General features: G+C 42.8%; 2 protein-coding genes across 3 annotated transcripts; one reads left to right on the plus strand and one right to left on the minus strand.

Moving 5' to 3' along the window:
* Positions 1 to 911: 911 nt before the first annotated feature.
* Positions 912 to 13063, minus strand: eef1akmt2 (EEF1A lysine methyltransferase 2). The gene is made up of 6 exons (XM_029640576.2): positions 12669 to 13063; positions 12415 to 12480; positions 12097 to 12211; positions 11359 to 11466; positions 1821 to 2037; positions 912 to 1153 (listed from the first exon to the last, which is right to left on the minus strand). Exons 1-6 carry the CDS (start codon positions 12770 to 12772, stop codon positions 1056 to 1058), a joined length of 708 nt encoding a protein of 235 aa, XP_029496436.1. The 5' UTR covers positions 12773 to 13063; the 3' UTR covers positions 912 to 1055.
* Positions 13064 to 13286: 223 nt separating this feature from the next.
* LOC115113203 (BRISC complex subunit abraxas 2) lies at positions 13287 to 23685 on the plus strand. 2 transcript variants are annotated; one of them, XM_029640578.2, is made up of 9 exons: positions 13287 to 13590; positions 14656 to 14746; positions 15242 to 15278; positions 15637 to 15703; positions 15856 to 16046; positions 16997 to 17116; positions 17213 to 17297; positions 19047 to 19164; positions 19363 to 23685. In XM_029640578.2, the coding sequence occupies exons 1-9, from the start codon at positions 13519 to 13521 to the stop codon at positions 19908 to 19910; spliced, it is 1329 nt and encodes a 442-aa protein (XP_029496438.1). In that variant the 5' UTR covers positions 13287 to 13518; the 3' UTR covers positions 19911 to 23685. The 2 variants fall into 2 exon arrangements, with proteins under 2 accessions (XP_029496438.1, XP_029496437.1); XM_029640577.2 differs by having other exon boundaries at positions 13290 to 13590; positions 16994 to 17116.
* The last annotated feature ends 410 nt before the right edge of the window (positions 23686 to 24095 follow it).

Consider the following 24095-nt stretch of genomic DNA (forward strand, 5'->3'; position numbering starts at 1 on the left):
CAAGGGGTGATGGTCGGATTCGTGTTTATCGTCGAAGGAAGGAGCGTTACACTGAGGCCTGTACGATTTGGAGATGGAGGGTCCGTCATGGCCTGGGGCGGTGTGTCACAGCATCATCGGACTGAGCTTGTTGTCATGGCAGGCAATCTCAACGCTGTGTATTACAGGGAAGACATCCTCCTCGCTCGTGGTACCCTTCCTGTAGGCTCATCCTGACATGACCCTCCAGCATGACAATGCCACCAGCAATACTGCTCGTTCTGTGCGTGATTCACTGCAAGACAGGAATGCCATTGTTCTGCCATGGCCAGCGAAGAGCCAGGATCTCAATCCCATTGAGCACATCTGGGACCTGTTGGATCGGAGGGTGAGGGCTAGGGCCATTCCCCCCAGAAATGTCCGGGAACTTGCAGGTGCCTTGGTGGAAGAGTTGGGTAACATCTCACAGCAAGAACTGGCAAATCTGGTGCAGTCCATGAGGAGATGCACTGCAGTACTTAATGCAGCTGGTGGCCACACCAGGTACTGACTAACTGTTTATTTTGACCCCCCTATGTTCAGGGACACATTATTCAATTTCTGTTAGTCTCATGTCTGTGGAACTTGTTCAGTTTATGTCTCAGTTGTTGAGTTTTACTATGTTCATACAAATATTTACACCTTAATTTTGCTGATAATAACAGTGAGAGGACATTTTATTTTTTTGCTGAGTTTACCTCCTAAGCCTTGTGAAAGAACATCAGGGTACAGTGATATGGTAGTGATATGGTAATGCCAGAAAGACGGTTACATAATAGAAGGTGAAGGATTTTACATTGCAGGTTGGATTCTCATTGCAGAATTTAGATGTCAGATGTCTGGGATCTGATACAATGTGGAGAAAAGGGAAGGAAAGTGGAAAAATTTCAATGTGCAAGAAAAATAACATTTATTTATTTGGGGGAATACTGATTGTTGGTGTTGTCCTTTCTCAAAAACATTTCACAAACTTTTAAATTGAGGAATAAGTCCATAAAAACAACATTTCAGAATGCTGTTTTGCTTGAGGGCAAAAGTCAGTGTAGTCGTTTGAAGATTATTGCGGTCACACTGTTGCCAGTCTTGCCACCAAACTGGAAGCGGGGTGTTGGTAGCTCTTTCACAAAATCAAACCCTGCAAGTCAAAGACAATAAGTTTATGAGCAGCAAGCATAGAGTTAATACCTTGCTGTGCTAGCATTGCTTTTCAAGCTGTGAAACTCCCTCAAAACCCTTGCACTAGACTATGGTTTTGTGTGGGTTTTTAAACAACTATCATTCACCATCTGTGGTGCATCTTCAAAGCCAGTAGAGAGAAGCTGTCATTTTGACAAATGATGTTCACATGGCCTCGGTCCCAAAAGCATCTCCCCAGCTCTTACTCATGCTGAAGTGTGACAGCAAATGGGAGCTTGCCTAAATACTGGCTAAACAAGGCTGCTTTTGTTATAACCTGACGTTTGACCAGAGAGCTTTCTTGGTTGTGGCATTATAGCAACATTTTAATAATAGGCCAGACACTGAAATAAACCACCCAAACAAAGATTTTACAAGCCCAACAGACTGCCCTACTCCCTGCTGATAATACTTAACTTGCTATTGAGCATTCAAAATGATCATCATAATGGCATAAAAGATGCCATAAACAATCAAGGTTCCTGATGAGAACTGACTTTGCATTCACGAAACAAACAGATATTTAGGTTATCATTATGTTGACTGTGGGATGGAGGTGTCCTGAAAAGTGTAATAATTCAGGCTGTACACTCATAACATTCCAGTGTCTCGGATGGTTCACTCACCTTGGCTGAACATCTGTAGTAGCTGTTCCTTAGTCCAGTTGCAGGAAGTGATGACGAACAGCCCCTCCTCCTTCAGTGCCCCTCTCAGGGATTGGATGTAACATGCTTTGCCCTCCTCAGTGTTCTCTGGGTTCAGGCTTATGGCGTCAAATGTGCCCTTGTCGATGCATACGTCAAAGTCGCTCAACTCTCCAGAGCAGCTCAAGAAGTCCACCTCCTAGTATGATGCAAAAGGCACAGTGAGTGAGTTGATATCAGTATATGCTTGAATCATATTTACATTTATATACAATAGCCTGGTACTCCAGATGTGTTGAGCAACATTATGGCTGTATGAGAAAGCCTGTACACCAAGTCTATCATTTCTCAAACTCTTTGGCATTAAACAACTGATAGTGCCTTCAGAAAGTATTCATACCCCGTGACTTCTTCAACATTTTGTGTTACAGCCTGAATTCAAAATGGATTAAATAGATTATTTTCACACACACACACAAATACCCCATAATGACAAAGTGAAAACATATTTCATACATTTTTGCCAATTTATATCAAATTTAATACAGAAATCTCTCACATTTGGCAGCCATTATAGTGGAGTCTTTGCACACCTGGATTACATTTACATTACATTTAAGTCATTTAGCAGACGCTCTTATCCAGAGCGACTTACAAATTGGTGCGTTCACCTTAAGACATCCAGTGGAACAGCCACTTTACAATAGTGCATCTAAATCTTTTAAGGGGGGGGGGGGGTGAGAAGGATTACTTTATCCTGTCCTAGGTATTCCTGAAAGAGGTGGGGTTTCAGGTGTCTCCGGAAGGTGGTGATTGACTCCGCTGTCCTGGCATCGTGAGGGAGTTTGTTCCACCATTGGGGGGCCAGAGCAGCGAACAGTTTTGACTGGGCTGCACGGGAACTGTACTTCCTCAGTGGTAGGGAGGCGAGCAGGCCAGAGGTGGATGAACGCAGTGCCCTTGTTTGGGTGTAGGGCCTGATCAGAGCCTGGAGGTACTGAGGTGCCGTTCCCCTCACAGCTCCGTAGGCAAGCACCATGGTCTTGTAGCGGATGCGAGCTTCAACTGGAAGCCAGTGGAGAGAGCGGAGGAGCGGGGTGACGTGAGAGAACTTGGGAAGGTTGAACACCAGACTGGCTGCGGCGTTCTGGATGAGTTGTAGGGGTTTAATGGCACAGGCAGGGAGCCCAGCCAACAGCGAGTTGCAGTAATCCAGACGGGAGATGACAAGTGCCTGGATTAGGACCTGCGCCGCTTCCTGTGTGAGGCAGGGTCGTACTCTGCGGATGTTGTAGAGCATGAACCTACAAGAACGGGCCACCGCCTTGATGTTAGTTGAGAACGACAGGGTGTTGTCCAGGATCACGCCAAGGTTCTTAGCGCTCTGGGAGGAGGACACAATGGAGTTGTCAACCGTGATGGCGAGATCATGGAATGGGCAGTCCTTCCCGGGAGGAAGAGCAGCTCCGTCTTGCCGAGGTTCAGCTTGAGGTGGTGATCCGTCATCCACACTGATATGTCTGCCAGACATGCAGAGATGCGTTTCGCCACCTGGTCATCAGAAGGGGAAAGGAAGATTAATTGTGTGTCGTCTGCATAGCAATGATAGGAGAGACCATGTGAGGTTATGACAGAGCCAAGTGACTTGGTGTATAGCGAGAATAGGAGAGGGCCTAGAACAGAGCCCTGGGGGACGCCAGTGGTGAGAGCGCGTGGTGAGGAGACAGATTCTCGCCACGCCACCTGGTAGGAGCGACCTGTCAGGTAGGACGCAATCCAAGCGTGGGCCGCGCCGGAGATGCCCAACTCGGAGAGGGTGGAGAGGAGGATCTGATGGTTCACAGTATCGAAGGCAGCCGATAGGTCTAGAAGGATGAGAGCAGAGGAGAGAGAGTTAGCTTTAGCAGTGCGGAGGGCCTCCGTGATACAGAGAAGAGCAGTCTCAGTTGAATGACTAGTCTTGAAACCTGACTGATTTGGATCAAGAAGGTCATTCTGAGAGAGATAGCGGGAGAGCTGGCCAAGGACGGCACGTTCAAGAGTTTTGGAGAGAAAAGAAAGAAGGGATACTGGTCTGTAGTTGTTGACATCGGAGGGATCGAGTGTAGGTTTTTTCAGAAGGGGTGCAACTCTCGCTCTCTTGAAGACAGAAGGGACGTAGCCAGCGGTCAGGGATGAGTTGATGAGCGAGGTGAGGTAAGGGAGAAGGTCTCCGGAAATGGTCTGGAGAAGAGAGGAGGGAATAGGGTCAAGCGGGCAGGTTGTTGGGCGGCCGGCCGTCACAAGACGAGATTTCATCTGGAGAGAGAGGGAGAAAGAGGTCAGAGCACAGGGTAGGGCAGTGTGAGCAGAACCAGCGGTGTCGTTTGACTTAGCAAACGAGGATCGGATGTCGTCGACCTTCTTTTCAAACTGGTTGACGAAGTCATCTGCAGAGAGGAGGAGGGGGGAGGAGGATTCAGGAGGGAGGAGAAGGTGGCAAAGAGCTTCCTAGGGTTAGAGGCAGATGCTTGGAATTTAGAGTGGTAGAAAGTGGCTTTAGCAGCAGAGACAGAAGAGGAAAATGTAGAGAGGAGGGAGTGAAAGGATGCCAGGTCCGCAGGGAGGCGAGTTTTCCTCCATTTCCGCTCGGCTGCCCGGAGCCCTGTTCTGTGAGCTTGCAATGAGTCGTCGAGCCACGGAGCAGGAGGGGAGGACCGAGCCGGCCTGGAGGATAGGGGACATAGAGAATCAAGGGATGCAGAAAGGGAGGAGAGGAGGGTTGAGGAGGCAGAATCAGGAGATAGGTTGGAGAAGGTTTGAGCAGAGGGAAGAGATGATAGGATGGAAGAGGAGAGAGTAGCGGGGGAGAGAGCGAAGATTCGGACGGCGCGATACCATCCGAGTAGGGGCAGTGTGGGAAGTGTTGGATGAGAGCAAGAGGGAAAAGGATACAAGGTAGTGGTCGGAGACTTGGAGGGGAGTTGCAGTGAGGTTAGTGGAAGAACAGCATCTAGTAAAGATGAGGTCGAGCGTATTGCCTGCCTTGTGAGTAGAGGGGAAGGTGAGAGGGTGAGGTCAAAAGAGGAGAGGAGTGGAAAGAAGGAGGCAGAGAGGAATGAGTCAAAGGTAGACGTGGGGAGGTTAAAGTCGCCCAGAACTGTGAGAGGTGAGCCGTCCTCAGGAAAGGAGCTTATCAAGGCATCAAGCTCATTGATGAACTCTCCGAGGGAACCTGGAGGGCGATAAATGATAAGGATGTTAAGCTTGAAAGGGCTGGTAACTGTGACAGCATGGAATTCAAAGGAGGCGATAGACAGATGGGTAAGGGGAGAAAGAGAATGACCACTTGGGAGAGATGAGGATCCCGGTGCCACCACCCCGCTGACCAGAAGCTCTCGGGGTGTGCGAGAACACGTGGGCGGACGAAGAGAGAGCAGTAGGAGTAGCCGTGTTATCTGTGGTGATCCATGTTTCCGTCAGTGCCAAGAAGTCGAGGGACTGGAGGGAGGCATAGGCTGAGATGAACTCTGCCTTGTTGGCCGCAGATCGGCAGTTCCAGAGGCTACCGGAGACCTGGAACTCCACGTGGGTCGTGCGCTGGGACCACCAGATTAGAGTGGCCGCGGCCACGCGGTGTGGAGCGTTTGTATGGTCTGTGCAGAGAGGAGAGAACAGGGATAGACAGACACATAGTTGACAGGCTACAGAAGAGGCTACGCTAATGCAAAGGAGATTGGAATGACAAGTGGACTACACGTCTCGAATGTTCAGAAAGTTAAGCTTACGTAGCAGGAATCTTATTGACTAAAATAATTCAAATGATACAGTACTGCTGAAGTAGGCTAGCTGGCAGTGGCTGCGTTGTTGTTGTTCTCTCTCTCTATAGTGCTGTTTCTTGTATTATGGTCTCTTGTTTCTTTAGAGGTTTCACTTTGTTGTCCTTTTTCTTTTCCTTTTTCTTCTGTCCTTATTTTGTCTTCCTTTCTTCTGTTAACTAGATATTTTTTGTTGTTATTATTTGTAAGCTAGCTAGCTTCTTCCAGGAGAGTCCCTAGCAACTGCTTAGCAACAAGTAAACAATTCAGCTAGCAATTCAGCTAGCTAAGATAACTGTACAATTTTATGAAAAATAGTTACTTCTTTAAAAGCCTGTCTTTTTGGTTTGTTCCTTGTTTTGTCTTCTATTGAGTCTTGCAGTTTTCTCTTGATTTTTTCGATGTACTTCACTCTAAAAAAAACATTTAAATCTCAATATATACAGGAGCTCATTTTTCAGCAGCTGCTCAATTTGGAACTCCGGAACACACATATGGATTGTTCCATATTTGCACATTATTCTTTTAAAAATTCAATCTCTGTCAAGTTGGCTGTTGATCACTACTAGACAGACATTTTCAAGTCTTGCCATAGACTTTCAAGCCAATTTAAGGCAAAACTGTAACTAGGCTACTCAGGAACATTCAATGTCCTCTTGGTAAGCCACTCCAGTGTATATTTGGCCTTGTTTTAAGTTATTGTCCTGCAGTATGGTGAATTTGTCTCCCAGTGTCTGTTGGAAAGGAGACTAAACCAGGTTTTCCTCTAGGATTTTGCCTGTGCTCTATTCCATAGTTCTTACCGATGACAAACATACACATAATATGATGTAGCCCCCATAATTTTTGAAAATATGAAGAGTGGAACTCAGTGATGCGTTGGATTTGCCCCAAACATAAGGGTCTGCTTCCAGGACATAAGGTTCATTTCTTTGCCACATTTTTTGCAGTTTTACTTTAGTGCCTTATTCTGTACAGGCTTCCTTCTTTTTGCTCAGTCATTTAGGTTAGTATTGTGGAGTAACTACTATGTTGTTTATCCGTCCTCAGTTCTCCTATCACAACCATTAGTCTTTTAAAATCTTTTAAAGTCACCATTGGAGGTTTCCTTCCTCTTTGGCAACAGTTATGAAGGACCCCTGTATCTTTGTAGTGACTGGGTGTATTGAAACACCATCCAAAGTGTAATTAATAACTTAACCATGCTCAAAGGGATATTCAATGTCTGCTTTCTTATCTACCAATAGGTGCCCTTCTTTGTGAGTCATTGGAAAACCTCCCTGGTCTTTAAGGTTGAATCTGTGTTTGAAATCCACTGCTCGACTGAGGGACCTTACAGATAATTGTATGTGTGGGGTACAGAGATGAGGTAGTCATTCAAAAATCATGTTAAAACTATTATTGCACACAGAGTGAGTCCATGTAACTTATTATTTCACTTGTTAAGCAAATTTTACTCCTGAACTTATTTAAGCTTGCCATAACAAAGCGGTTGAATACTTATTGACAAGACATCTCAGCATTTCTTTTTTAATTAATTTGTAAAAATGTCTAAAAACATCATTCCACTTTCATATTATAGGGTATTGTGTGTAGGCCAGTGACACTAAATCTCAATTTAATCCATTTTAAATTCAGGCTGTAACACAACAAAATGTGGAAAAAGTCCAGGGGTATGAATACTCTCTGAAGGCACTGCATATAAGGGACTTCCAGCATCAATCTTTGGCTTCAATATCTGTTGAACTTGAGTAACCACGTGACAGAGGCTAATATCTGTGAAAAAGTAGAGCACTTTTACCCCTGTCGTCAAAACTGACCACTGCTGAGGACCTACCACCATTGAAAGACCTCTTATCCTTATAGGCCATGGAACACTAGACCTCTGGGGTGAGCCAATCAACCACACACTCACCACCACCTAAGGGTCACATCATTGGCATTGTATGAGGGGGTTAGCAGTGATTCAGTGTTGAGAGAAATCTGTATGTCCATTGGAATGGCTGCTTTCGTTTTGGACGGATGGGAGGGCAAGTCTTTAAAAAATTGGAACTACATGGTACACTCCAGGCTAGTCATTCACTCACACACTTTGTCTTAAGCTGCTCTGGGGGTATGGATCATGATGCTAACATACCATCTGACATACACACCCACTGCTACCCAAACAGGAATGTTGCCAGGCTCGGGTCAATATTGACTTCAACAGCAAGCACCCTGACCAAGTACAGTATACAGTACACAGCTCCAGAGCAATGCTCCCTCTAGCCCACAGAGAGAAGCATGATAGAAAGTTGAGTGAAGTTCAATCCCTTTATTGTGGCAATTGTGATTGACCCAATGCAATGTCAGCCACTTTCAATACAAACACCCCAAAACAAAACTAACTATGCAATAGATTTTGTTGTAGGCAGAACGCATCGGAGTAGGATTCAATTGCATTGACACGCTCTACACAGACCCGTGGGGCATAACCAATCAGAGCTGCAGTAGGCTTATATGCAAATAAGCCATGACCATATATGGATCTGTGCCATTTACTTTGAACTGGACTGTTTTCAGCAATACACTAAGTAGTCAACAGCCAGATGGTAGCATAATTTGTTGTTTGTCCGTAATAATGATATGGGAATAATAATGCATTATATTTTGTAAAGTGGTTTCTTGCATCAAACAACATTTTCAATCACCTCCTTGCCCTGCATGTATTTTTTAAGTCTCATGGAACATAGGCCGACATTGAACACCACACATTGGCTGTTACTGTAGGCTGAATGGGGCCGTCATTGAAAATAAAATACAATTCTTAACTGACATGCCTAGCTAAATAAAAGGTGAAATTTAAAAAAATGATAAACCAGCTATTTCCATGTTAAAATGTTATGGGATGTATTTTCTCCATTGTTTTTGATGTTAGGCCACTCTGGTAGGACTACATTATGATCAAATAGCCACAGTAGCCTACTTGGCCACTTAAAACTAATTTAAAGCGGGTACAACCTCAGTGTTCACAGTAAACAAGCGCTGGAAGTCACACAGAATTTTCACAAAGTTCAAGTTTGCTCTCAGCAGACCTGAAATTAGCTCAGCTGCATTTAAAAAAAAAGGGAACATTGCTCCACAGGAAGGTGTACAGTAAGATATTCTACTATGCATGTGTGTGTATGGGGGAGGAAACCTCACTCATCCCTAGGTACGGTATCGTATGGCTGAGCGGCATTTAAAATCGTTTTTTCTTGCACATGTGTTCCTGCAGATGTGTTAAATCCCATCAGTTCTCCCAGGCACAAGGTGGCTGAATCCAAAGCCGGGCGGAGTCCCATTACTTTTAACACCCCCTGAAAGGTAAACACAGGAGAGTTTCCCCTTATGGCAGCAGGGGATACGGTGCGCTGAAAGCTAGTTTGTGTCACTGGCAGTTGAAGATTTCATGCAGAGCTAAGCATCAATGGCTGGGTTTGTCTGTGGTCTGGGGTCCATCCAAGAGACCCTCAGTCCTAAACATAATATTACTGGGATGGAGTAAGGGAATGTTGATAAATGTTGGAAATTGACATTTTTATATTCCAGACCTGCACGTGGCATTATACCATTACAGTATGCTTAAATCATAAACAAAATTAACAATAAGGTTTTTTATTCATGAAATGGTCATTCTGACAGATATGTCACATATACAGTTGAAGTTTACATACACCTTAGCCAAAAACATTTAAACTCAGTTTCACAATTGCTGACATTTAATCCTAGTAAAAATTCCCTGTCTTAGGTCAGTTAGGATCACCACATTATTTTAAGAATGTGAAGTGTCAGAATAATAGTAGAGAATTATTTATTTCAGCTTTTTTATTTATTTCATCACATTCCCAGTGGGTCAGAAGTTCACATACACTCAGTATTTGGAAGCATTGCCTTTGAAATTGTTTAACTTGGGTCAAACATTTCAGATATTCTTCCACAAGCTTCCCACAATAAGTTTGGTGAATTTTGGCCCATTCCTCCTGACAGAGCTGGTGTAACTGAGTCAGGTTTGTAGGACCCTTGCTCGCACACACTTTTTCAGTTCTGCCCACAAATGTTCTATAGGGTTGAGATCAGGGCTTTGTAATGGCCACTCCAATACCTTGACTTTGTTGTCCTTAAGCCATTTTGACACAACTTTGGAAGTAGACTTGGGGTCATTGTCCGTTTGGAAGACCCATTTGCGACCAAGCTATAACTACCTGACTGATGTCTTGAGATGTAGTTTCAATATATCCACATAATTCTCCTCCCTAATGATGCCATCTATTTTGTGAAGTGCACCAGTCCCTCCTGCAGCAAAGCACTCCCACAACATGATGCTGCCACCCCTGTGCTTCACAGTTGGGATGGTGTTCTTCGGCTTGCAAGCATCCCCCTTTTTCCTCCAAACATAACGATGGTCATTATGACCAAACAGTTCTATTTTTGTTTCATCAAACCAGAGGACATTTCTCCAAAAAGTACGATATTTATCCCCAAATGCAGTTGCAAAACGTAGTTAGTTTTTTTTAAATGGCAGTTTTGGAGCAGTGGCTTCTACCTTGCTGAGCAGCCTTTCATGTTATGTTGATATAGGACTTGTTTTACTGTGGATATAGATCATTTTGTATCGGTTTCCTCCAGCATCTTCACATGGTCCTTTGCTGTGGTTCTGGGATTGATTTGCACTTTTCACACCAAAGTACGTTCATCTCGAAGAGACAGAATGCGTCTCTTTCCTGAGCGGTATGACGACTGTGTGGTCCCATGGTGTTTATACTTGTGTACTATTGTTTGTACAGATGAACGTCATACCTTCAGGCATTTGGAAATTGCTCCCAAGGATGAACCAGACTTGTGGAGGTCTACAATTTTTTTTCTGTGGTCTTTGCTGATTTATTTTGATTTTCCCATGATGTCAAGCAAAGAGGCACTGAGTTTGAAGGTAGGCCTTGAAATATATCCACAGGTACACCTCCAATTGACTCATATGATGTCAATTAGCCTATCAGAAGCTTCTAAAGCCATGACATCATTTTCTGGAATTTTCCAAGCTGTTTAAAGGCACAGTGAACTTAGTAAATTATGTAAACTTCTGACCCACTGGAATTGTGATACAGTGAATGATAAGTGAAATAATCTGTCTGTCAACAACTGTTGGAAAAATTACTTGTGTCATTCAAAGTAGATGTCCTAAATGACATGCCAAAAATATACACGTTTTAAAGACACCAACCTAACTGTTTGTAAACTTCTGACTTCAGCTGTATGCAGTGCACCACACCTATTTTTCTTCCAAAGCATTAGCGACCAATATAATGTTATTCATTTATTAAAATATGACTGTATAATGAATAGGTATGAGGTATAGACATACATACTGTATGGAGGTGTGTGTTGGTGTCTGTGCATAGATCTCACAATACAATCAAATAGTGCCACCAACAGTATACCATCTGCTGTAATCATGTGTCCCATGCACATAACAATTGCTGGTATACACATGACCAAAACACTGGCTATTTGTTGTTATTGCAAAAGAGAGATAGGTACTCTCCCTTATCATTTGTGTATTAACAAAAAACACTCAACTCCCTTACTATGCACTGCAATTACAAAGCTATTAAGCCTGCTAATGTACTGTGCAACAGCAGATAGATACTATGCTGTTACTGTAGCGATTATAATTTCTACACACACACACAGCAGTTAGGGCTTACCTTGACCTCCACATTAGAAAAGTCTTCTGTCTGCAGTACACTTCTTGCAAGTTTAACAGAGGCAGCAGAATAATCTATTCCTGTGAGATTTGTGTATCCACTTTTGGCCTAGAGAAGAAAAAAAAATCAAAATGCATAAAGAACATGAATAGTCATGCAAAGGCAAAAATTATTGACATAGGTGAAGAGAGTATTTAATCAAATGTTGTCCTACACCGAGTGTACAAAACATTCCTAATATTGAGTTGCACCCCCTTTTAACCTCAGAACAGCCTCAATTCGTCAGGGCATGGACTCTACAAGGTGTCGAACGCATTCCACAGGGATGCTGGCCCATGTTGTCTCTAATGCTTCCCAGTTGTGTCAAGTTGGCTGCAGGTCCTTTGGGTGGTGGACCATTCTTGATACACGGGGCAACTGTTGAGCGAAAAACCCAGCAGAGTTGCAGTTCTTGACACACTCACCCTCTGTATGGCATACATACACAATCCATGTCTCAAGGCTTAAAAGTTTTTATTTAACCCGTCTCCTCCCCTTCATCTACCCTGATTGAAGTGAATTTAACCAGTGACATCAATAAGGGATCATAGATGTCACCTGGTTTCAACTGGTCAGTCTGTCATGGAAAGAGCAGGTGCTCTTAATGTTTTGTACATTCAGTATATGCTACAGGTGAAGGCCTAATAGCCATTTGTAAAGCATAGTAATTCCACACCTTTCAATTTTTTACAAGCCTACCAGTTCTACTAAGAGGACACCATTCCCTGTGCCAATATCAAGTATAGCAGCGTCTTCTGGGATTTCCTCTTTTTCCATCCACCGCAGCACACGGTCCATACTCTCTTCTCCAAACCTTGGGAAATAGATATGGGGCACAGTGCAGCACAATGTGTCCTTGGTTGCTGTATATTGTACTAGGTAGTTCACTGGGGCAAAGTGTTACAGGCAAATTAACATTCCACCCATAGACATTAATTCCACCTCCCCAATCCATTGCAATTGAAAGTTGATATAGGGCTGCAGATCCATGTACACTACAACCAGAATTATATTTACCATATCTCACCGACGTCCCCAATGTCTTTAAACGTCTGCAATTCCCTCTGGTACGCATCATCCCAGCTAACAAAAAACAAATGAAAATAATGTAACCTCGCAAGGAACAGAAATATACAAATGTTCTATAAATACTGGCGTAAACCAGCTCGTGTGGCGTAGTGCCTTAATGATTTTTGGACTGTATGGGAATCGCAAATAAATACAAATGTATGCTGGGCAAGGAGAACAGTGGTGTCATTTGGAACACTCACTATTCTTTCGTTCCGAGCTTCGAGGGTGTAAAATCATCTTTGACCAAGTCATCATTGATTTTAGAGGTATTTGGACAGCCACGCGTGCATTCAATGGATTCCATACCAGATAGATAGCTAGCTTCTTGCTGTATAAACCAAAGTAGCTAACGTTAGCTAGCCAAGTAGCAAACGCGGGCAGGAAGCAAGCATCAAAACGTGTTCCTCTACTTTCATGTGCACATATTCTGTATGTTTTAAAGAAGATGACTACTGTAGCTAGTTAGGCAACCTAAATTAAGCGATATGCGTTATCGTTTATAATAATGCACAGACATATACGTTTCCCATTGTGTTTGTGACGCCCAGAGGAACGAGCGTGCAACCAAAGAGTTGTATAAGTAACTCAAGATAGACCATAGTAGGCAGAACAAGCAAGGATGTGGGCAGAGCCAAGTACGAGCTAGCGAGATCCTATTGACGCGTTCTAAGCATGTATTTAGATGTTTCCGTTAGGGAACGCCTACTCTGTGAAGTGCGCGTGTGCACTGACTCAATTCGCCCTTGCACTCCTTCTCAACCATGACATTTAAAGGGTAAAGTCTACAAAACTTAGTCCACTATTCGTAACACATTTTAGTTTTTTTAAACAAACTGTATGGAGATCGAATGTTTAATCGATGAGAAAATTAGCAGAATATCGGCCAAAATCCATCTCGCTCCATTTTCTCCTACTACTAGCCACTGGCCTTCCTCTCCTCACCATATTTGGTGGTGAGTGGGAACGCCAACTGGATGCTTCATATTTATACATCCGGTGAAACATCTAGGAGGGGTGCTATCATTGAGTTATAGATGGGATGTTTCCATCATGGCGGCATCCATTTCGGGATATACTTTTAGTTCTGTGTGTTATCACAGCGCTAACAGCAACTCTGATCATGTAAGTACAGGAAACATGTTTATGAATTGGGAGAGAGTGCATACATTTGTTTAGTTACAACTTGGGTATATATTTGGATGTTATTGTCTGAAATTAAGTCAGTGGATTTCCCAGTGTCATCTTCCTGTTGCTCGCTAGCTGCAAACTAAGCGCAATCACTTACATAGGGAGACATTTGCTAGCTAACGTTATTTGGCTAGCCTGCTATGCTATCTATGTCAACCCAACTGACTTCCGTGGTGTCGACTGTATATATAATATATGTATATGTTTGACAATGCAACATTGATGTTGCTATAATTAGTTGGTTGATTTAACTATATTTGAAAAATGTCAATTGCATCACCTTCTGCAAATCAAGCACTAAAAATTAACTAGTTAGATTCTGGGCATGTCATCATCAGACAGGTAGAACAAGCTAGCTGTCTAGATTGTTTCCGCGTTATCTACTGTAGCCAGTTAGCCGGTTATGCTAGCCAGTTAGCCTGTCATGTTAAATGATCTGACTTAACATTAGTTAGCTAACTGGCCAAAAATGTAGCTCCATATTTATTGCTATGTAATTGTTTGTTGTATTGTTTTTGTAAAGTAATTTATTCTAGCACTGTTACCACATAGTTAGCAAGCTAGCTAGTTGGACAACTAGGAAGTGAATTGATCAAATAAATAAGCATGCATTCAAGCCACACGTTTTTGTTTATCATTAGAAGACTGGCGTGACACCTGTCAGTAAACAGTTGTGTGTCGATGCTGCCTAATGTTTCACCTGACATTTGACACGTGATTAGTCTAGGGGTTAGAGCGTTGGACTAGTACCCCCGAGCTGACAAGGTACAAATCTGTCGTTCTGCCCCTGAACAGGCAGTTAACCCACTAGGGGTCATTGAAAATAAGAATTTGTTCTTAACTGACTTGCCTAGTAAAATAAAAATCTGTGTTAACTGTGTAGTGAGAGCTTGAAAAGTGTCAGGCCTCATAGTGCTGCTTGAGTGTTTATTATTAGTAATTGTCTTCTGCCCAATATATTCTAGGCCTATTTTTATAATCAACTTTTTGATCCTACAGGAGGGATTCCTTTTAGGAGAAGTTAGGCATGAAGAAACTGTCAGCATCAGTGATACACAGATCAGCAGTTCTGAACTACTCCAAGTAGTAGGTAAGGCCTTGGGGTAGCTAACTCAAGGAAACCAACCTATTTGTTCCCAGGCTTGTCTTGGTGGGTTATATGCTCCATGCTACTGTGGAATTCTGTCAAACTGGACTGGCAGGTTTCAAATCAAAGGGAGTGTCTTTAGTTTTTTTTCTGTTTATAGTGGAAGACCTTTACCGCAGCTGTTCAATATGTTATGTAGCTAGTAATGTATTTTGTATGCAATATTACTGTAGGCTGTCTAAAATCTTACAATTTGTAGTCATCTCAACATTTATAGTGGTAAGGTTATTATTATATTATTTTTTTGTTACATTTTAGTCATTTAGCAGACACTCTTATCCAGAACGACTTACATTCTTGAGTCCATACATATTCATACTGGACCCCTTTGGGAGTCGAACTGAGCTACCAACTGAGCTACACAGGATGACACTAGACTAACTAGACGATGGAGTTTAATAACATACATTTGCTGTGTTCTTTTTTTTTTTTTAACAGAAGTCCACAATCATGAGCCTTGTGCACAGCTATTTAGGTAAGATATTATATTATTTAAAATTAGATGGAATTTGTTGTCCTTAATGACATTTTGTGACATAACAAAAAGTAAAATGTTTTTTCCAAATGACTGCTTGGTTTATGTGCAAGTTATGGGCTTGAATATAATTAGACTAGTGATACATTTGATCAATTATTATTTATCCAATCAGAGATTAAGCTTTGTCTTCATCATGCACATTCTAGGTTAAATGCCGCACAGTACTTTCATTCAACAAATGAGGGATGTAATTGTCAGTGAACAGTAGGTGGCCCCACCCCACCATGAGTTTTGAGTAACAAATGCAGAGCTACTGGAGGAAATTGACTTTTTGTCTGTATCTTTCCCCCACCAGCTTTTATGATTATGCTGGACAAGTCAATGAAGAGAGTCTTAACAGAATTCTTAAAGACAGACGGAAAGTGAGTATTTATTGTATTGTAGGTCTATTTGTATGAACATTTAGTGGTATTATTTGCCAGTAGTATCTAGCTAAAAAACACTGGCTGCGCATCTTTTAAATTACCCTCTTGTACTTGACCTCCCGACCCCCTCTCCCCCTGCGCACGCGTAGAATGTCATCGGCTGGTACAGGTTCAGGAGGAACACTCAGCAGCAGATGTCGTTCAGGGAACAGATCATCCATAAGCAGCTGACCCAGCTGCTAGGAGTGCCTGACCTAGTCTTCCTCCTCTTTAGCTTCATCTCCACAGCCAACAACTCCACACACGCCCTGGAGTATGTGCTGTTCAGACCCAACCGCAGGTAGGACTACCTACACATAGCCATACGCACACAGTACCAAACAGCATGCACAAACAGGCTGGTGCATATGTTGGCGATGCTGAACAATTCACACCTTTTTTAAAGGGATTCTTAGGGATTTTGGCAATGAAGCCCTTTATAATCCACACATTCAAACTGTACATTAAGTTAGCTGTTGAACCACCATCCTCTGTGATTATTCACAGGCTGTTGCTCACACTGTGCTTGCAGGTCAGTGTATGTGAGTTGGATAAAAGCATAAATACCCAGTGGCACAGATACCACAGAGGCAGCGAACAGTAGTGGCCTCTACTTTGAGACAAAATGGTTGCTAGTTGTGGAGGCTCCTCAGGTGCATAGGCATAATTTATTTTATTCCTTTATTTATTTGTCAGGCACAATGTACAGCATGCCATTAAACCAGATTTGTCTGTTGTCCCTGGGAAGAAAACTTATATTTATATTAAATCAGAGTTTAAATGTCCAACAGTATCGGACATCTTAAGAGTCAGAATGTCTTAACGTTCACATGACTGCTTTCCTTTATAGAATGACTGTTCAGATGCATCATACATAGATTAATGAACTATGTCAGGTCTAGCAATTCTATATCTATGGTCAGATGGACAGCACAGCTGGAGGTCGGTCTGTAGGGATTCAAGGCTTGTGTGTTGGAATCAAGCTCGGGATTTAAATGCTACTCTGTCTGGCTCGAGGGCTCAGAGTGGGTTGGTGGAGGCCTGGCGGGATTGTGTGGGTAAAATTGGACATTAGCAAATTATTACGTCTTCTGAACTCTCAACTAGATCCATTGGATCTGGGCATCAATCAAAGCTGTTGCTGCCCTACATACAAGTTACAGGGCCCCAGCCATCAATGGGTTTAAAGGTATTTTGGGCAAGGCTGCCTGTAGTGCATCATCAGACCAACTCTCTGGTTCTACCCAGCAGGTACAACCAGAGGGTGACCCTCAGCATCCCAAACCTGGGCAACACCAGCCAGCAGGAATACAAGGTCTCCTCTGTCCCCAACACCTCACTCAACTACGCCAAGGTCATCAAAGAGCATGGGTGAGTGTCTCCCACATGTAGGCACTGTCAAGTTGTTTATTTTCAATGATTTAAAATCTTGTTTGATGGAAATGGGATATGTTGTATGTTTTGCAGGGCTGAATTTTTTGACAAAGATGGTGTGATGAAGGATATCAGAACAATTTTTCAAGTCTACGGTGCACTACAAGATAAAGTGCAAGTGAGTTGGCTGCCAGCAAATTTCCTATTCATACCATTCAATTGATACAAGTCACATACTATACTTGCATAAACAGCAATGTGGTGCTTTGGTTGACACCATAGCTACAGTGCCTTCAGAAAGTATTCAACTCCCCATGAACTTTTCCACATTTTGTTGCATTACAAAGTGCGATTTTTAAAACGAATGTAATTATTTTGACACAAAATACTCTGTCAACAAATGTATGAAAAATAAAACTCTAATATATCCTGATTTAGACAAGTATTCAACCCTGTGAGTCAATAGATGGTTGTTGATCATTGCTAGACAGCCATTTTAAAGTTTTGCCATAGATTTCCAAGCCAATTTAAGTCAGAATTGTAACTAGGACACTCAGGAACATTCAATGTCATCTCGGTAAGCAACTCCAGTGTATATTTGGCCTTGTTTTAGGTTGTTGTCTTGCTGAAATGTGAATTTGTCTTCCAGTGTCGGGAAGTGGACTGAACTTGGTTTTCCTCTAGAATTTTGCCTATGCTTAGCTCTATTGCGTTTCTGCTCACCCCCCAAAAATCTCCTTAGTCTTTGCCGATGACAAGTGTACCCATAACAAGATGCAGCCAGCCACCACCATGCTTGAACATATGAAGAGTGGTGCTACTCAGTGTGGTTGGATTTGCCCAAACTTCATGCTTTGTATTCAGGACAAAAGGTTAATTTTCTTTGCCACATTCTTTGCAGTATTCGTAAACAACCGGTGTAGAATAACAGTGAAATGCTTACTTACGAATCCTTTTAACAATATATATTTTTAAATAGTGACACAAGGAATAAGTACACAATGAATAACAATATTAGAGTAAAAATAACATGGCTATATACAGGGAATAGCAGTACTGAGTATGCTGTACACTGTACAGCATACTCAGTACTGCTATTCCCTGTATACAGTGTACAGGCTTCCTTCTTTGTTTTAAAATTACTATTGGCCAACAGGAGGCTGCTGAGGGGAGGATGGCTAATAATAATAGCCGGAACGGAGCCAGTGGAATGGCATCAAACCCATGATACCGTTCCGCCTATTCCGCTCCAGCCATTACCAGTGCCACCAATCTCCTGTGTATTGGCCTTCTAGTGAAATCCCATAGCGGTTTCCTTCCTCTCCAGCAACTGAGTTAGGAAGGATGCCTGTATCTTTGTATTGACCGGGTGTATTAATACGCCCTCCAAAGTGTAATAAATAACTTGACTATGCTCAAAGGGATATTCGGTGTCTGCTTTTATTTTTACCAACCTACCATTGGTGCCCTTTTTTGCGAGGCATTGAAAAACCTCCCTAGTCTTTATGGTTGAACATCTGCTTGAAATTCACAACTCGACTGAGGGGGCCTTACATAATTCTGTGTCTGGCGTACATCGATGGGGTAGTCATAACAAAAATCATGTAAACCACTATTGCACACAGTGAGTCAATGCAAGATATGTGATTTGTCAAGCAAATGTTTACTACTGAACTTAAGGCTTTCCATAACAAAGGCTTGAATACCTTTTTGACTCTCTTAGCTTTTAATTTTTAATTATTTTGTAAACATAAAAATAAATCCTTCACATTTTGGGTTATTGTGTGTAGAATAGTGACACAAAATCTAATACATAATGAATTCAGGCTGTAACAAAACAAAATCAACAGGTTGACTACTTTCTGAAGGCACATAGACAAATAGTGATGATATGATTCTTGAATTGTTAGCTTTTTTCCTGTTTCAGTCTGTATGTGGAGAGGTTGAGCAGAGTGAACGTGTGAAAGAGAAAGTCCAGGAGGAGGTGAACAAACTCAAACAGCAAATTGTTCTCAGGAAACGAAAAACCACAAATGAAGAGAGAAGTATGTAACTTATTTGGGTATGAATTTGGCTACTCAAATTCATTCTCATGAAAAATGATTCTTGTATCAACTAATCTCCCTGTAACTATATGCGGTGAGGTATTTTGCAATGTGGTATTGCGCAAAGAAAATGTTTTTTGTTGCTTATTGAACCCCTCCCCTTTTTAATATTAGCCTATTTGTCTCTCCGTCACTCAGGACTCCAGGAAGCGCAGAACCCTGAGCCACGTCTCACTCCTGAGGAGAACACAGAGCCCCCGGAGACCTCCCTCCTGTCCAGAGTGGCCTTCCACACCCCATCCACCCCCGAGCGGCCAGGTCCCTCCGCAAACCCTCCTGCCTACGCAGACCTCCTATCCTTGCAGAATGACTCACTTCTCCCCTTCTCATCCTCCCCTACCAGTGCTGCGCTGCTCCCACGGCCCCAGGCTGTGGGCTCCCCAGGCCACCCTTCTCCCAGCCCATTAGGTCTGGGCCTCAGTGCTGGCCCCAACCCTGCTCCTAGCCCTGGTACACCATACCTGGGAAACGGGGACGGATCCAGCTCTGACTCCCTGGACAGACAGGCCGCAGGGCAAGAGGATGATGACGAGGAGGAAGATGATGATGATGGTAGCAGCGAGTACGAGAACCTTGTGAGCGAGGTGGGGCAGTTGCCCCCAGTTTCCGCCAGTGTGTTGCTGCAGGGCCGCCCAGCTGCCCTCAGTCCGGACGGCGACGCCTCAGTCCGTGGTTCACAGACCTAGTAGATGGGGATGAGGGGGGGGGCTCAATTAACTGACGCACCGAGATAGGAGGGCGTCCAAACCAATCAAAGATAATTATTCTATATTACAGAGGAAGTGCCAGCCCTGAAAATAAAAGGCATGCGCAGGTGGGGTATTCTGCTGTGTATATCTGTTTGTCTTAGTTTTATCTCTATTCTGGGGGGAATGTCAAGCTTCATGGGGTTTTACTTTTCTGTCTAGCATGGAAAAGATAGTCCGTTGGCGCCTGGCTCTCTTCAGTGGATGTGTATTGATTTAGGGACGGAGGACGTTATAATGGAATAAACGCCAACCGGTTTGTCCGACCTCTCCGTATGGATAGACCCACTCCGCTTTTCCTGGATCATGCTGCGTCACATCTGCATCACCAACTTTAAGCATCCAATTGTACCATTACCTCTTGCACTATTTTTGCTTTTTTTTAAACAATTTAAGAAAAGCAAAAGGAAAATGTTCTGCGGCCTTCAAACCTTTTCTTTTTTTTTGTGAGACAGGCGAGAGATTTTTATTCAATATTTTTGGGGTCGTGATTTGCTTAAATGAAGAGCGATGGTGGTGACTGTCAAAGTAATGGAAACACTTGAGTATATTCAAAGCAGGTGCTTCCAAACACAGGTGGGGAACCTGAGTTAAGCTATTATCATCCCATCATGCCTATGGGCATGTATAAAAATGCTTGGCAGGTCATTATTTTGGCTACTATGGCTATGCCACCAACCACAGGGCACTAGTTGTTACTGAATGGTTTGATGAGCATGAAAACAATGTAAACCATATTCGAATGCTGTCTGTCACCAGACCTCATCCCAATTGAACGCTTATGGGAAATTCTGGAGCGGTGCCTGAGACAGCATTTTTCACCACCATCCATGTCGCATCCCTCCCAAGTTCCAGACACTTGTAGAATCTATGCCAAGGTGCATTGAAGCTGTTCTGGCCCCAACGCCCTATTAAGTCACTTTATGTTGGTGTTTCCTTTATTATTGTCAGTTATGTATGTAAACTATCATTTCGGTAGCTTGCACGGTTCTAGACACTCAACTTTGAACTGTCATTAGGATTTAATTTCCTTTTAACATCAATGTATTTTTAAGAATCATGCGGTTGCCTATTTAGATGACGAAGAATAGTTTTTATTCAAAGTTGTCCTTTGCCACTACTATAATGGGTGCTTATATTATTTTTATGACAATGTTAATGTCACTCTGTCTCATTCTTCTATAATAACACTGAAACTGTATGCGCTTTGCTGCACTTAACAAATGTAGTTGATTTATTTTATTGTGCTTTACCAATGCAGTTCAGTTGTGCTACTTGAGTAGTATGCTTTGACCACCTGAGCAGAGCTAGCTCAGCTTTTGCGCATTGTATGGGGTCGACAGAGCGAAAACACAACTTACTGTAGCTTTACTAACCAGACAACTCTGCTGCATCAGAGCTAGCAGTAAACAAGAAACTGCTTCTACATAGACCTGTCTGCTTCTTCCACCTGTTGTCCTTGCACTGCTGGTTGCCTCCATTACTGCTGACACTGACTAGAATGGCTTCTCCCTGGGTAATTCTGATGGAAAGGTTCTCCCTGTAGTGTCTAAATGTGTTACAGCCTGGAAACAAGGCAACTCCTGCCTGTCCTGTCAAAACCAATAGACCTCACACTCAAAGCTGGTTGGGCTAAATGTGTATGGACCTTTTGATAATGTGACAAATATGACCTCAATTCATAGTCCAGTGCCTTCCATTTTGACAGTTACACTGGCTCGTAACTACACACACAATGCAAGCGACTGGAAAGAAGTTTGTTCCAATTGTGGTGAGAGGATCCTTTACCCTGCAGTGTTAACCTACGCCGTGTATATCTTTTTTGTGCTCTGCTTACCCCACATCATATTTGGTTGTTTACAGTCACGTTAGTTAAGCTAACGTAGCAGGCATAAAATAAATGCCTGAAGCTAGATCCCCTACATACTAGTCTTGACTAGAAGGAAAAAAACACTGTCGTGGGAGGTTCTCTTCTGCACTGTTCAATCAATCCAGTAAATGTCGAGGAGTTGTAAGTGGGAGTGTCGCCTTGTTAATGTCCAAAAGGAGAAGTTGCATCACTTGCTCACTTTCCATTTCCCCTGAAAACCGGAACATACAGTTGTTGGGGACTCTGCAGAGGCTACTGTCACGTTGGATGGGTACTGTTAGAAACTAACTTTGCAGTAGACTGACTTCCTTGACCCTTCACAGAATCCCAATATTGCTGTTTGAAACTGGAATTACACTGAACAAAAATATAAACGTAAAGTGTTGGTCTGATGTTTCATAATAAGCTGAAATAAAAGATCCCAGACATTTTCCATATGCACAAAAAGCTTATTTCTCTAAAATTGTTTGCACAAATTTGTTTAGATCCCTGTTAGTGAGCATTTCTCCTTTTCCAAGATAATCCATCTACCTGACAGGTGTGGAATATCAACAAGCCGATTAAACAGCAAGATCATTACACATGTACACCTTGTGGAGACAATAAAAAGCCTGCCTCCAATGTCGTTTTTGAGAAATGGCCTCACAACCGCAGACCACGTGTAAACACGCCAGCCCAAGGACCTCCACATCCGGCTTCTTCACCTGCGGGATCGTCTGAGACCAGCCACCCAGACAGCTGATGAAACTGAGGAGTATTTCTGTCTCATAAAGCCCTTTTGTGGGGAAAAACACATTCTGATTGGCTGGGCTGGCTCCCAAGTGGGTGGGCCTATTCTCTCCCAGGCCCACCTATGGCTGCGACCCTGCCCAGTCATGTGGAATCCATATATTAGAGCCATTTAAATTAATTTCCTTAATTGAACTGTAACTAAGAGAAATTGTTGCATGTTGCGTTTATATTTTTGTTCAGTATACACTATAGTGGGAAGAAATCCCATACTTAGATCGAGAGACGGGTTCTGAGTCAAGCCCAGAACGATGAGTGTGTGACACATTTAGAGATGGCCCAGTGACTTTTCAGAGATAAGCTAGTGAGTGAGGGGAGACTTGAGTGACTTTAGGGGACCTTGCACGTTCGAGGCAGACAATGACACAGCTCAATTCTCCATGGATGGTTTTAAGCATTTAGCATGATAATGTGCAAGGAATAGTCTGCTAATTAGCCAGAAGGGATGTAGGGAGGAGCTTTACCATGTAAAGCAGTTTGTTCTTTTTACTGCAACCAGCTTTTCCCATGTACAGCCCATTTCTTGTATGTCGCTCTTTCTGTCTTAAGGTCATCTAGCTTTCCTTCATCACTTAGCCATGTCAACTCATAACGTGGCGGACTGGTACTCCATTTTTATTTTATTGTTTACAAATTAATCACTGAATAACAAAGTCACAACTGATTATAGTGACAAAATTGAGAGTGAAAGGAGTGATTTCCACTTGATCACTGGAATAAAAAATGGGAGTTAAGAACAAATAATAATGTACACTGTACAGTAGATGGGAGGGGGTAGCATTCAAACAGCACTTATTTATGAGCATCTCAGTCATGTTGGAAGTGGCTGGCAGGAGAGGAGGGTGAAAGTACTCTAAACAACACGGATTGGCCCCAAGCTGAAAGCGGCCCCTGAGATCCTTCTCTCTGAAGCACAAAGTCCCATTAAATCCCTGATGTCTGAACATGTCTATCATAGGCGGGACAGTGATAGACCAAGCTCTTTTGGTCACAGTTGTTCTCTCACAGAGAACACGGTTCTTATGTGGGGTGTAATAAAAGAGACATGCTTATTTATTTTGCAGAGTTATTTGTTCACCCTTTCTACCCACTTTCTTTTAGGCCTGAGTAAAGGGTTGTTCAGAAAGACCAACTGTTAAAGGCCCAGTACAGTCAAAACTAGGTTTACCTGTGTTTTATATATATTTTCACACTATTAGGTTAGGATAATACGATGAAATTGTGAAAAGTATGCTAATACTCTTAATAAAGTGTAAGAGTTGTTTGAAAAGACAAGCTGATATTTCGGCCTGTTTTGGCAGGGTGGAGTTTTTGGCCTTCCATTGTGACATCACCATGCAGTAAATGAGTTAATAGACCAATAAGAGAGAGATCCACATCTTTCCACCAATGACAGTTAATTTTCAGTTTTCCCCTCCCCACTCCCAGACAGTCCTAGCAAAATTATTGCCTGAGAAATTACTATT

The sequence above is a fragment of the Oncorhynchus nerka genome, linkage group LG28, assembly GCF_034236695.1.
Source record: "Oncorhynchus nerka isolate Pitt River linkage group LG28, Oner_Uvic_2.0, whole genome shotgun sequence".
Taxonomy (NCBI): domain Eukaryota; kingdom Metazoa; phylum Chordata; class Actinopteri; order Salmoniformes; family Salmonidae; genus Oncorhynchus; species Oncorhynchus nerka.

Bases quoted from the DNA above. Each gene is read 5' to 3' on its own strand.
- eef1akmt2 (XM_029640576.2), bottom strand. From the start codon at position 12,772: ATGGAATCCATTGAATGCACGCGTGGCTGTCCAAATACCTCTAAAATC. The intron at 12,481-12,668 runs GTGAGTGTTCCA...GTTTTTTGTTAG, and splicing joins AAGCTCGGAACGAAAGAATA to CTGGGATGATGCGTACCAGA. The intron at 11,467-12,096 runs GTAGGCTTGTAA...TTTCTTCTCTAG, and splicing joins GTGTCCTCTTAGTAGAACTG to GCCAAAAGTGGATACACAAA.
- LOC115113203 (XM_029640577.2), top strand. From the start codon at position 13,519: ATGGCGGCATCCATTTCGGGATATACTTTTAGTTCTGTGTGTTATCAC. The intron at 13,591-14,655 runs GTAAGTACAGGA...TTGATCCTACAG, and splicing joins CTAACAGCAACTCTGATCAT to GAGGGATTCCTTTTAGGAGA. The intron at 14,747-15,241 runs GTAAGGCCTTGG...TTTTTTTAACAG, and splicing joins TGAACTACTCCAAGTAGTAG to AAGTCCACAATCATGAGCCT.